The sequence below is a fragment of the Anguilla rostrata genome, chromosome 2 (genome assembly GCF_018555375.3).
Source record: "Anguilla rostrata isolate EN2019 chromosome 2, ASM1855537v3, whole genome shotgun sequence".
Classification (NCBI taxonomy): Eukaryota; Metazoa; Chordata; class Actinopteri; order Anguilliformes; family Anguillidae; genus Anguilla; species Anguilla rostrata.
This window is the reverse complement of record NC_057934.1, coordinates 39,017,025-39,031,571: the sequence shown is the minus strand read 5'-3', so window position 1 is coordinate 39,031,571 and position 14,547 is coordinate 39,017,025. Positions and strand designations below refer to the sequence as shown.

Genomic DNA, 14,547 nt, shown 5'->3' with positions numbered 1-14,547 from the left:
TTATTATGATTGTTATTATTATTATTATAATCATTATTATTATTATTATTACAACCATAGCACTGATGTCTGAGCCTACAGAAATACACAGAAGCCTAAATATATTTTGGGAGGTTGAAAATTTGCGCTAAAGAATTATAGAAAAAGTAGTAGGCTATGAAACTTCAAAGTATTCCTACCGCCAGACCTTAATCGGACCTTCACGTTGGACAAATTTTTATGTTTCAAAGATCACCCCTCCTTGACGTGGCAAGATGAAACAAAAATGCATGAACGAATGTAGGTAACATTGGGTAGCATTCAAACATTGCATTACATTTATTTGGCTTTTATCCAAAGCGACGTACAAAAGTGCATTTTATGGTCATGGACAACTACAAAACACAGGTTCAGTAAGATACAATACCCATTTCGTACAGCTATTTCTAGCCAATAACACAGTTTAGTTCACACAGTGGACACTATTCTGACCGAACCTCTGCCAAGCCAACTAGGCAGAAGAACAAGCTACAATATTAGGACAAATACAAATTACCAAAAAGTGCTGGAATGCACTTTTTGAACGCAAGCTTGTTTAGTTTTTGTGGAACATATGATGGGTCTACTTAATTGCAACTTGGCATCATTCTAATTTCACTAATCATGTCGACAGACTTTAAGCAAATATGTGTGTATCGATGCATAAAGAGTACGTTTTGTATATGCGAACATCTTGTCTTCTACACTGAAAACTTAAGACTAAGTAGCTCTGTGCCTGAAACCGGCCAACCAGTCCAAATCCACGCTTCGGTGTTTCGGTGCTTGCCGTTGCTAAGAGACGACAGCGTTGGATTATTTTCCTTGTTAGCTACAGTAATTTATCCTGATTGGGAGATGTGAGACAAGACGGAGATCTGTAACAAAACAAAATAAACGAAGCAATATTATTGGAAAGCTAAAACTACTGAATAGCTTAGATAATATTGTTTAGGTTGGTCGAACTAGAACGTATTCTTATTTAGATAGTTAATTGTTATAACCAGTCAGTGAGACAACCGCTAGTCGGCTAGACTAACGTTAGCTAGGCCGACTAGCTATCTTGAGAAGGAACGTAAACAACGTTAATGTTACAGCAAATGCTTATAATTAACTGATTAACGTTACCGATTTACATTAAGCTGACTAATTATCTCGAATATGTTAACTTCATATGTAAATATCAATTCAAACCCGAAACTCACTTTGCAAATGTGTTTTTGTTAGAACTTTGGCTAGTGAGCTGTACTAAGTTGGCTAACTACATTAACTAGCATAGGTGTTTTGTTTTCATGACTTGCAACGTAAATAACTATACTTTGTTCGTGCCCCAGATGTCAGATCTTCCAGCTGCCGCGAGGCAAAGCGTGATGCCATCTCCACCAACTGTGGCCATTGACGAACTGCATCAGAACTCGGAACCCGAAAATATCGTGACTGATATGCACAACAGTGATAGTGACAGTGACACGGACACGGGTACAGGAACAGACAGTATGTTAGACACAGATTCCGAAGCAGGGAGTGACTCAGAAGCAATAAAACACACAGACAGCACTACATTCCCTTGCCTGACTGAAGCTGACAGCTACTCTGAAGCCTCACATCCTGACTCATACAAATATACAGATTCAGACAAAAGCACAGACACGCAGCCCAGAACTGAAGGGGACCTCGTCATACACTCTGTGTTGTGAGTGTTTTGTTTTTTTTGGAATATCTTATAAAAAGTAATCCTTTTAGTGCCACGTGTGGTGTTGTTGGTGTAAAAGGGCCTCTCTTTTTCTCTCAGGGAATGCAATTGTGATGTGATGGTCTGCCAGTTCAACAATGAAGGGACTATTCTGGCTGTGGGACTCTGTGATGGAACCATTAAAGTACATTTACACTCATTGGACTTAAGTTATTATTTTACCCAACTGTTATTATTGATTCTAGAGCTAAGTTTACATTGGGATGTAATGTCCTGACCATTCACATTAATTACTTTATTTTCTGTCTTTCTGTGTTAGGTTTACAGTACAGATAACGGCAGTCTAGTGAAGACCCTGAAAGATAGTGAGATCATTCTCTCCCCTATTCCTGTCACTGCCCTGCAATTCTTTCACAGCATTCGAGCACACAGCCTCCTGCTGGCCACTTGTGAGTATTGCATTCCTATATGTCTCTCTTTTTATTCTGACTTGCATCATTTTCTCTTTAACCCCTAAATATATATGTATGCTTTCCCCTTGTCCCCCTGTTCTCAGATGCCAGTGGGGTTGTACGGTGCTGGTATGTGTGGGGACAAGAATGCATATGGAGCCTGAATGAGGTGGGAGAGAGCAGTGGAAGGGAAGAGGGTCAGAGACAGACCCTCTCTATGTCCATCTCTTCCTCGGGTGAGATAGCAGCTACTGGGGGCTCAGATTCTGTAGTACATCTTTACGACCTCCACACTCAGCAGAGAGTGCTCACTTGCAGTGCCAGGTATGTTCCAAAAATCTACTGGGAATCAACCCTCCATCAAAAAAGAAACTGAATTTTAGGAGAAACATTCATTTGAATATGCTTTTCTGTATTTATGTTGTTCTGGAAGGGTATATAAGTATATAGTGTAGTAAGTACATATTATTGAAGGACAAACAAAAAATGATGTTTACATAGCAAGCAAGGAAGCTAACTACCCAAGTGCTTTCATAATGTAGCACTAATAGATAGTAAAATTGTGTTTAAATAAAGGAAAAAATCAAGTGCAGCCTTTAATTTCTGCTGGACAGTTAACCACTATTACTTCTGTAAATAGCATAATATATAGTAATATAACCTCTTATATTGTCTGAACCTAATTAGTGATGTAGCTATAAAATAGATATATTTACTAGCTAGATAGCTACTGCAGCCAGGAATCACATTATTACAGAGAAGAAATCGCTTTCTTCTTTGTAATAATGTTCTTTTGTGGTTATAATATTACCAATAAGCCATTGTGTAAAGCATTATGGCCAGTATTGAAAAAAATGCAGACATGATTTGTAGTAGAAGCAGTTTGACATTTAAAGGGGCAGTTCACCCAAAAATGAAATATTGGTATGTGTCCACTTACCTGGAGTAGTATCTGTCCATCCAGTTTTCTAGATATTCACTGCAGCTCACCTTCATAAAACCAACCTCACAGGTCCACCTCCGTGTGGCCTCAAAGTGCAAAAAAATAACATTAAAAAAGAAACCATAGAGTGTCGTGTTGCAGTATGTAGTACTAAAACCTGGAAATGAGTTAGCATTTTTGGGTTCCTTGTACAGATTTCCAATGCTTTTTTACAACAGGGTTTTTTATTTATGCAGAAAAAGGTCTCTACTAAACATAAGACTAAGCGAGTTTTACATTATGTGCTTTAATAGAGTAAGTTTCTAAGAAGTTGCTATATTGAAAGTACAACATATATATGGTCGTATTCCGCTAGTTTTATGTCACCACCATTGAAGCTTCATACTAGTCTGCCTGCACAAGACTTTGCTTGGATACACACAGTTTGCATACTTTGGTAGAAGTAGTAGTTCTTGATGAAACAGTGCGCAAATTAAGATTTGCGAAGTAACTGCGGGATTATATTTGTAAAGCAATGTTGCTGTGGAATTTTTTGTATGTAAATATTTTGTGTTTTGAGGCCACACAAAGGTGAACCCACAAGGTCGGTTTAATCAGATTGAGCTACAGTGAATATGTAGACAACTCATCATATTTCAGCGAAACTATCTGGGTGGACAGAAACTACTCTGGGTAAGTGGAAACATACCTTAATTTCATTTTTTGGATGAACTGCCCCTTTAGGAAATACTCTGTTTGATAAAAAATATGTTAAGCATGCACTGATCTATTATAGAGTTCTTGACCAATTTGGAATAGTTGAATCATGTTACAGTTGACTGATTTGCAAAAATGGCAAGTGAGAAGACATTGAAAAATTCTAAATTGCAAACCTCCTACAGTTGTACTCAAGGTGAACGCATTGGACAGATCAAAGCCCACCCGACAGAGGGCAGTATCTGTTTATGGTTTTCATCAGCTTCTGACCTTAATTACTTTATTAGCCCTAACGTTTACAGCATCTGACATTTGAACTACTTTTCTCGATAAGCGTATGAATGACAGCCAAAGACGGGTTGTGTCCCCTCCGAAACATTTTATTGTGATCAAATCGATGCGTGACCTTGTGTTAGTGTTTATTAGCTCTTTTAGCCAGGGTAATTGGTGGAAACAAAAACCTGCATACACATAGGCTCTCCAGGACCAGAATTGCCCAACCCTTTTTAGTAAGCCTAAAATGAATTAAGAGAATTATGCTGACACATTCCCCTAATCTATAGGAGCATTAGAAAGAAGTATTAAGGATTGATTAATTTAATGAACATATAAGTAGTGTATTAAGACCATCTATGAAGACTGTATTTTTCATGAATTCCAGCACACAGCCTTGTACTGGTGTTCACAAACAATATAGTTATATATATTTTTTGGGTTGATTGTTTGACTCACATTTGATTGCATCAGAAGCACTGCATACATGACTTGTTTAGCTAACCTGACCTTGTTCTGAGGACTTACTGTAGAGGGTAAATAATTCTACCGTGTTATGCTACAAATACTCACGTTATCAATCATGTCTGAGCCATGAACTGTTTGGAAATGATAAAAGGAAAGGATTTCTACAATTCCTTAATATATAGACCACCTCTGAAAAATATAGGGACCATAATTAACATTGTTAATGTATGCCTTTGTGTTTGTGTGTTATGTCTGATTATCTCCTCATTTGCACCTTCTTAAAGTGCAAACAAATCAATTATGGACGGACATCGATTTCGCATTTTCGCTGTGAATTTTCACCCAGAGAGAGAGAGAGAGTTCATTTCTGGGGGCTGGGACAACAGCATACAGGTACATACACTGTTGTTATATGTACTGGATTAATATAGGACAAACAATTCGCAATAGTTTCCTTTAAAAAACAGCTATTATTACCTGTACATTTGTTTATTTGCATAATTGAGTTGAATGTTTTTTTTCAATGCCACATATGGCCTACACTATAATTGAGTATCTATACAGCATTGAGACATTTGATGCTTTTCAGGGTTTCCCACAGCAATACCTAAAGTGGCTACAGACTCGCACTCCTTAGAAACATAAGCTCATGTACCCTCTGATCTCTTGTAATGTAGTAAACGCACATAATTCAGATACAACTTCATATTGCTGCACAGTAGCGCTCCACACCTTTTTTTTTTCATTTACACAAGTAAAGAATTGTGAAATCAAAGCCACTGATTGCTGGTTCTCAAGGCGCATGCAGTCAACCAACATGGTCATGGATCTCTTTCAACGTTGAAGAGATCTCTAGATCTAACATGATTATGACAGAATGCAAACTTATCTTGCTTGGTGACCTCTGTTAGCAGATTGCCTAGCTATTTATTATATATGTGTGTCTTTTTATCATTTCATTGTCTGGTAGTCCATTATCCTGAATATACTCCATGTGAAATCATTTCAAAGTAGTTAATATCTGCCTTCTGTTTCTGTCACAATAGTTTTGGGATACCAGACAGCAGCACTCTGTCAGGTAAGTCTGTCTGGTTTTGTTTTACGTTATTACTCATTTTCAGAAGTGCATCATTGTCCAGGAAATCCATTTAGTTTTATTGTCTTATAATGTCAGTACTACTTCATGAGTACACTCATGTAGGAGTGGGTCATCATATTTGGATTGGAAAAACCTGATGTACACAAAAATGCTAGCTCTTTTCATGCACATAGCCTTACCTAGCACTGTTCCATAACTACCTTTGGTGGTTTTGTGTGAGTTGCCATTCAGGAAAGGTTGTTCTTCTGGCTAGTAACAATTTGTTGTTAGTGTCAACAAAGCCGTAACAATGCCAGATCCAGCATGTAAATCTCAACATGTTTTTTTACTACTGCTAAAATAAGAAAGCGAACGAGCATTTATCTGACACCAAATTTGCCTAAATAATTGCCAACCTTACTAACTAGCAATGGATTACACGCTATCTCTGGAAAACAGTAATTTCATATAGTCATACAAAAGTTTCTGAAGTTGCTGTATGTGGACATTAAAATATGGCAGGATGTTAGCAGTTATCAGTAAGAAAAGTTGCACCTCTGGCTAGTATCCAGAGATACCAAAATCATACCTCGCCAGGACTAGTGTACATACAGTATATGTCTTGGCAATTCTTTTGACCTACTCCCATAGCTTTTTCTTTTGAGTTTTTGACAGCCACTTTTCCAGACAACTAATAACTGGCACCACCGTGTATGAATGGTGTCGACCCAGAAGAATACTGGATAGGCCTTGGTTGTGTGAAATAAAGAAGCCACTAAATTGGCTGAAAAGTAAATACGACAGTGTTTGAAAGCAGCTGTAGTTTTATTGGACATTGCACCAACCTTTTTTAGCTATATTTTTAAATCCGTTATATGAAGCTTTTAGCCCAACCCTAGATTACTAACACAGGAACACTCACCTGAATTTGTGTAAATGCCTCTGAAAATTCATCTTCTGCAACTGTCCAGAAGCTGTTCAGCCATCATTATCAATATCTTCACTCTTCTCCTCCTCATTATGTAGTATGAAGCTCTGTAGTATGTAGTCTAAAGACCCCCAGAGGGGACAGGGGTAATGGAGTTACTGTTACCATCAATCGGAGGTGAACAGGGAAGGCAGGCAAGTCATAAACTGTATTACACCATGTTGGCACATCCTAATATCTTGTGTACTTCCTGTCTCTTTGCCTCTTAGGATGTTGTTGGGCCCTCATGTATGTGGGGACTCTTTGCAGATTAATCCTGTGACCAATCAAATTCTGTCTGGATCCTGGAGAAAAGATAAGGCATTAGAGGTAATGGTAGGAATTAAATGACTAATTTAATTCCACTGTGCTATGGTTTAAATCCATACAGTCAGCACATTAGGCATCCCCACTGTGTGAATGCATTGCAGTTTACTGTGTACTGTGTATTACCAGTTTACTGGGTATTTTATGAATTCTCTGCTTTCTTTCAGATTTTTGATTATGATTCGTGCCAGAAAATATCAGAGGGACCTAATGACCCCCATGGACAGAGCAGAGTGAGTCTCTCTGCAGTAGTGGTTCCCAAACTTTTCAGGCCCAAGGCACCCCTGTAAATAATTTCCATTTCCACCCCAAAATGACATGAAGTTTACAACATCTTATACACTTATAAGTGATAAAAAAAACTGCTCACACTATGAATTTGTTGTAAATCTCGTAAATATGTATGAAAGACAGAAATGGATGAACATTTCTAATATTAAATCTGTTTAATTCAACAAATTACATTTTTATAAATTACATATTTAGGTAATGCTCACTGACCAGTGGGCCTATCACCTGAAATAACTAGTCACTTGACCGCTCCACTAATTTAATATCGTGTTTAGTGTGACAGCCTCTTCTACTAAAGGGCAGGGTTCAAGCCTTGCCAGATCCCTGCTCTTACACTTTGTTTTGCTTATTTCTTTTTAATTTATACAAGAATGCATCAAACCACTAGTCACAAATACGAGCAATGTCGCAGAATTATTCAATGAAAATAAGTCTTAGTTATTTTTATATATTTTTTAGAAGTTAAGTATTAGTTAAAAATGAGTCTGCGCATACAGAGGTTGAACGCGTTTTAACATACATTTTGAGGCACCCCTGGAGGGATTTCAAGGCACCCCAGGGTGTTGCGGCGCCCACTTTGAAAAACGCTGCTCTACAGCAGTTTCCCCTTGTGTTTTTCTTGTAAAAACCTCTCAAAGATTGTGAGTGAGTGAGTGAGTGAGTAAAAATGTTGGTTTAATTTCTTTTGCTGCATATTATTAAACCTTAAGCCCTTGTTTACCAACTCCATTTGCCCAGGAGCTCACAGGCCCCTGGCATTTGGCTGGTCGCTCCCTTAACTGCATCTTACCCAAAGGTACAGTCTTTGGCAGTAAGGGGAGGGGATTTTTTTCCCATAAGCCTTGGGAGAAAACAGCTGGTGAAACCTGAACCAAACCCATTGTAGCTTATATATTATTACATAAAAGTGGTTTCCATCACTGCTCTAAGTTATCCATTAAATATACCCTGAATGTTAAACAGTAATTCATGAACTAATATGAAAAGAATATGCTTTACTTACCTATGTAGCAGTAGTGAATGCATATTCTGCAATTATTTATGGCTACCTAGCTTGCTAATTTGTTTGACAAAAACATGAATCATACTTGGTAACTAGCTAGGCAGGTAATTGGCTAATTTACTGTCGACCTAGTTAAATTTGGTTATTTACAGGTAACTTGGTACATAGGTAATGAGGTGGAAAATCTTTTTACACTTTATTTGACAGAATTTTACAATTAGCTATATTGAATGTATGTGACAGGTTTGCAACTACTTCTGGATTCGCAAATGTATTTTAGTTCACCACCAAGGAGTGGAGGGAAAGGAGTCAATAATAATAATAATAATAATAACTGTATTTGTGTAAGTCATTTTCATACAGGGAAAGTAACCCAAAGTGCTTCACATAGAAATAACAATAACACCAATTATATTGATGGCTTATCATCCTGTCTATGCTGTGGACTTGCGGTACTAGTGCAGGCATCAGCTACTCAAGTTGATTGTGGCTTCCTGAATTCTGCTTTTTTGACACTCAACCCAGAGGAACTCTGTTTTAGGTTGGTTGTGTAGCTCACATTACCCAAGACAAAAATCAGTGCCCTATGGTGTGTGGAGTAGAGCATGGTGTGTGTGTGTGTGTGTGTGTGTGTGTGTGCACTATATTTGCAAGAATGACTGTGAAATCACCTGTGATTGATTGTCCAAAGTAAACAAAATTTGAAAAATGTGATGTTTGAATCCGTGGAATCAATTGGCTTAAATAATACTTAAGTTGACTAACTGTTGGAATTGCCAACCATGACCAATTCCTCCATTAAATAAGTGTGTCCCACTGCTTTCTTTCCCATTGCACTTGGCTAAAGAGTGTGCTCACCTTGTTTCCAAGGCCTAAATTGGCTGCAGATTGAAAGGAAATCATAAAAACCTGCAGAGACCGCTGCCCTCCTGGACTGGAGTTACAGACACCTAGATCAGAAGGTTGCATGCTTGAGATTTTCTTGAGAATTTCTCCAGGTCTAAACTATAATATATCTACGCAGATATACACATGTCACTGGCTGGACCAGGACCACATTTTGGCAGGTGGCAGCCAGTCAAACATGCTGAGAGTCATTGACCATCAAACGTTGTTGGTGAGTAGACGGAGTGAATGGATACATTTTTCTTTACAGTGACTCATGTTCAGTGGTGGCTGCTGAGCTGAAAATTGGCACGGCGGAAAATGGCCTCTTGTAATGATTACGGGCCTCGAGCTGGACCCTGTTTCACGTGTGTCGCTTAAACAATCCAGGATAATTTGATGCCTATCTTATCGAATTATCTCATTATTAAATTTGGGTTTAGTCCGTTTCGTGAATGTGAATTATGATTCTATTTGTTAATCTTGGATTGAATCATCATAACTGTGCACACTGTTCTGCTATAAAGGGGAGATGAATCGCACGCCAAAAACAGGATCATACTCCTTATATAGACACAAAGGGAGGTGGTGCTGCCCTTTGCGGGATCACGTAACACATTGAAATTGACGAAGCAATATTTTTTGGAACTCTCATAATGTAACATATGTTGATTTTTTATTTTGTTTTGGGGTTGTAGATAACAAAATTATGGCCACCAGAGAAGGCACACCTTTTTCACCCCAAGAACTTATCAAGAGAAAGCAATCCTACCTAGCAAATCACACAGGGCCAGAATGAGAGAGTAAGCCTTGCAGATAATTGCTAAACAGGTCTATGCATACGTAAGAAGACTTTCATTCACTTGCTTTCTGATGGTTCCACACTGAGACATTAAATTACATTGTTTGTCAGCGCATGTGACAGCAGCAATGAAAGCAGCTCTGGCATCAGGTCAAAGTTGAATATAAAAATATATGGTAAACCTCTTTATTTCCATTCAACATTTTAAACTAGGTAATGTACAACTTAGTGGTTAACCTCACAGGACTTCTGGAAACGCTATGAAAACATTTATTTATTAGTGATTATGTAAACATTATCATTGTGAGACCCTATTGTAAATGATACTGTTACCTGCATAGAAACCTTTCTTAATAGTGTTGCATGGCCAGGATATCAAATGAATACACTGATATGCCCTTTGAATGCAAGGATCCAAGGTATCCTTATTGCTCAGTAGACTATACAGTGGTCTTTGCTCCAAATTGGCAATGTACAGCACTGTTAATTGGTGGAGGTAAATAATTCCCTTGTGACTAAATCAATAGAACTCAATAGATCAATACATAACCATGATTAACTAAATCAATAGATAACCGTACAAGTGCGTCTGTCTTTAAAAACACATTCCCTTCTAAATGATCTTCTTACAATGGTGGCTTATTTGTAGACAAGAACCTCGCGTTCATTTCTGCTGTTGGTATATGGGTGATTTCACCATGTGGCTTATACAGTAGGCTTAGATTATGTGTTATCCAGCTAATTTAAGCATAAACCTGTAGTTTCGCAGACTCTGTTGCCCAAATTTAGAACTCGCTTTGTGTAACCAAAAATCCAGAGTTTTATGCCAAAATGTTAACAGACTAATTGGGTTAACTGAGTTATCCACAAACGTGAAACAGGGCCCTGTTTTCTGAACTTTTCCATGATTAAGAATACAGCAATTAATTCACAAATTATGCCATTACTCAGTGCCATCAGATCTCCTCAATTAGGTGAGTAATAAAATTATTTTTATTTGCATTGCAAAATTGTGTATCATATCAACTTTCTTTAAATTCTGGACACTTTGTTCAATTTAGTCTTTGTTCTCTGCACTCACGCTCAGAGAATATTCATGGCAAAGATCTGCAGTCCACAGATTTAAACAATCTTGAATTGCAGGATTTTTTAGCCTTTATGGCAGGTTGTGCTGAAGGTAACGCAGTAGTTAACAGAGTCGTGTATTTGTTTTGGTTTTTGCCGCCCCGCCTGTGTTCAACTCACCATCTGCTACTGCTCAGTTTATGAGTGAGTACATGCTTTGAGTACATGCTAACTGTTTCCCCTTTTCTCCTTCAGTCTGTTGCTAGACTGATTGGTCTGCCCTCAGCAGTATTCAGTTCCTGTATCTGTCCTGGGGGAAGGTGGATGGGATTAATTGCAGCCTCTTCAGGGAAAAGAATCTTCCTATTGAAACGGGGCTGCCTCCAGAAGTGAAGAAAAGTGAAGCATAGAAAGTACACTTGTGCTTGGTGGAATTGATGTTGTTAAAATATTAGTTGAAGAAAAAAAGTGGAATGTTGTGCCAGATATGTTAATATTTTGGTTTTCACAGAAGAAAAATACTTTTGCATGTAAAATCTGTATTTTAATGGCAAACTGCTTGAGCCCAGAATGTGATCACAACCCCCAACATGATAATTAATTCTGTATCAAATTGTGAGCAGGAGGTACTGTTCTCCACACTCTTCAAGAAGGTTTTGAATTACAAATGAGTTAAACATATCTATCCATCGCAAATAATGAAAAAAACAATGTGCATAGACATATTGGACCAATGTGGATCTGTTACTGTTAACAACATTTTCTGCCACAAATCCATGATTATTTGGTAATATTGCATTTATTTTAATTGTTTATGCTATGTACAGTGATTTTAATGCTACAAGGTCTTTTGTATACACTACTTCCATGTCCTTATGGTTGCATAAGTTTGTAAGTAGCTGCATTGCACTGACCCACTCGTTTGCTTCCTCTATTTTTCCAATTTGGCTGTCTCAGTATAAATTCAGCTAAGCTCACCATTTGCTTGTTGGGAAACTACATTAAATATAGGCAAACAAACAGCATGTAACAAATGTAAAGCCAACAAAATCTCATTTTGCAGTTAAGTTACACATGTGAAAGTGGTAGGTCATAACTCTGATGCTGTATGTGGAGTACACTCAAGGTGTGTACTCCACATACAATTTTGTACAATTTTTCTGTTTAATAGAATACTTGGAGACTTTAGATTTTCTGTTTTGTGCATCAGTTCTGTATAAGGAAATCAATTTATAAACGTGGCTCTTGGAATATGCTACAAAAGTAGTTTCAGTTCATTTATTAACTGATGTTCAGTGAGATTTACAAAACGTTGGTATTTTGTTAAATTGTTTGTAGGGAGCTTAGCTCTCAAGTAAAACACATTCAGGGAATCTGTTTGGTAAGTCATTAGTTATTTTTATTTTTAATTGAAAATATTTTTGCCCATTGTAGATGGTACGAAGGTTTTTGAATTTTAAGTATATGTGTATTCGCTTTATTTTTAGAGTAAACATACTCTTACAAGTGGTTTTATGTTGTTTTGTTTTCAGATTTTTCAGTCCCATGTTTCTCAGGTGTAATATACAGTACAGGCCAAAAGTATTAGGCCACTTGTGGTTTAAAAAAAAAAAGAAGCATTAGAGAGAAGCATTTGAATAACAAACCAGGGTACAAACTTTTTTTTTTTTTTCAATTTCTACATACAATAACACAAAAAGATTTGTCATATTCTTGGACATGATGAATAGCCTCGTTTGGGCTATAATTACAATGAAACATTATTGGAAGCCTATCCAGTCATTTTGGTAAATGGGAGGTGGAGAGGTGGGAGTGGTAGTTAAATTGACTGAAATCTTATCTACATTAATTTTTTTAAAGCCGCAGGTAGCCTAATACCTTTGGCCTGTAATGTGATGGTAAATGGTAAATGGACTGCATTTATATAGCGCTTTTATCCAAAGCGCTTTACAATTGATGCCTCTCATTCGCCAGAGCAGTTAGTGGTTAGGGGTTAGGTGTCTTGCTCAAGGACACTTCGACATGCCCAGGGCGGGGTTTGAACCGGCAACCCTCCGACTGCCAGACAATCGGTCTTACCTCCTGAGCTATGTCGCCCCGTAATAAGTAATGTAAGTAAAATAGGAACTGGAGTTTCTAGAAATATGGAAAAGAAGGAGGAGGTAGGTTATGATGTGCAGAGCCAAGTAAAGATATTGCAACAAGGTTATTCTCTGGGGGAAATTGCTAAGACGTTTTTCCAGGTGCTGTGTTCAATACAGACTCAGAAGTGTCCAGCTGATGGACACAACTGTTAAGAGGAGAGGACCATGAAGAAGAAGGTTAACATCACAGGCTGAAGACAAATATCTAGTGGTGTCTAAACAAAATAACTGCACCACAACTACTGGAAGAACTCAATGCAACTAGAGAAACCAGTGTCTCTGACTACAGAGAAACGGTAACTGCGGTCTGCTGATATAAAAGGATGTGTATCTGCCTTTTCCCAATCTTTCTTGGTCCAGTGTTGATGGTGCTTGGTCCATTGGAGTCTTTTCTTTTTGTTAACAGCAGACACACATCCTTTTAGACCAGTATAGTCACAATTTCATTGTAGTCAGTTATCTCTAGTTGCACTGAGTTCGCCCTGTAGTTGTACAGTTTTATGGTGGTTTCTTTTTCTAGACAACACAAGATATGTGTCTTCTGCCACTTGATTTTTCTGGTCTTCTCCAGTTAACATTATTACCCAAAAGCTGACCCCTTCTGAGTGTGTACTCCGCACTGCACCTGAAAATCTCAAGCTTTGCAATTTCTCACTCGAAAGAATATTTGTGTCACAATATGTTTACTTGGCCCCACACATCTAAGCCTAACTCCTTCTTATTTGCCATATTTACTGCAACTGTAATGGCTATTTTACTTGTACTATTAGCTTGTACTAAAGGCATTAGGATAGCTGTGTTTTTTTTTTTTTTTTAAACTTAAGGTAGGTAAGATTCTATTCAATTTCATTACCCCTCCACCCTTCCACCTCCCACTTTGAAAAATGATTGGATAGACTTCCAATAAATTAATTCGAATTAAAGCCAAAGGACGCTATATTGAGGGAAATAATGTCTAAGATTATTTTAAAGAAAAAATTCATCTTTTTGTGTTATTGTAGGTAGAAATTGAAAAAGAATTGTACTTTGGTTTGCTATTCAATGAATTTGCATGTTAACTTAATTCTTCTCTAAAGGTTAAAAAAAACATAGGTGGCCAACTATTTTTGGCCAGTACTATATGTTAAAATTATTTAACCAATGGCAAATGGAACATAAAGATCATATCTAAAAACAGAGCTCATCAACATCTACATAGCCAATCCTAAAATGAGTTAATTTATTAATAATTGCATTTATGTTGTGCACTTGTGACAAACAGCCCAAAAATTGGGTTAGTTGTCAAAGTTATAATGTAGTTACAAAGAATGGAACAGCAATCTGAAACCATTTTAGTTTTATTCAAACCACAAAACATTTACATTCAGTTAGAATAAATGTGAACAACTAATAAACATATGATCAATTCTATTATTCTTGTACGTGCACCGTAAATTTCATGGCAA

At 37.4% G+C, this 14,547-nt stretch overlaps 1 protein-coding gene across 1 annotated transcript; it reads left to right on the top strand.

Moving 5' to 3' along the window:
- The first annotated feature begins 776 nt into the window (after positions 1 to 776).
- On the top strand, positions 777 to 14,309 carry LOC135249209 (U5 small nuclear ribonucleoprotein 40 kDa protein-like). The gene is made up of 11 exons (XM_064324596.1): positions 777 to 970; positions 1,350 to 1,708; positions 1,808 to 1,892; positions 2,028 to 2,157; positions 2,265 to 2,484; positions 4,825 to 4,933; positions 5,587 to 5,618; positions 6,816 to 6,915; positions 7,080 to 7,145; positions 9,231 to 9,323; positions 11,214 to 14,309. Exons 2-11 carry the CDS (start codon positions 1,350 to 1,352, stop codon positions 11,349 to 11,351), a joined length of 1,332 nt encoding a protein of 443 aa, XP_064180666.1. The 5' UTR covers positions 777 to 970; the 3' UTR covers positions 11,352 to 14,309.
- The last annotated feature ends 238 nt before the right edge of the window (positions 14,310 to 14,547 follow it).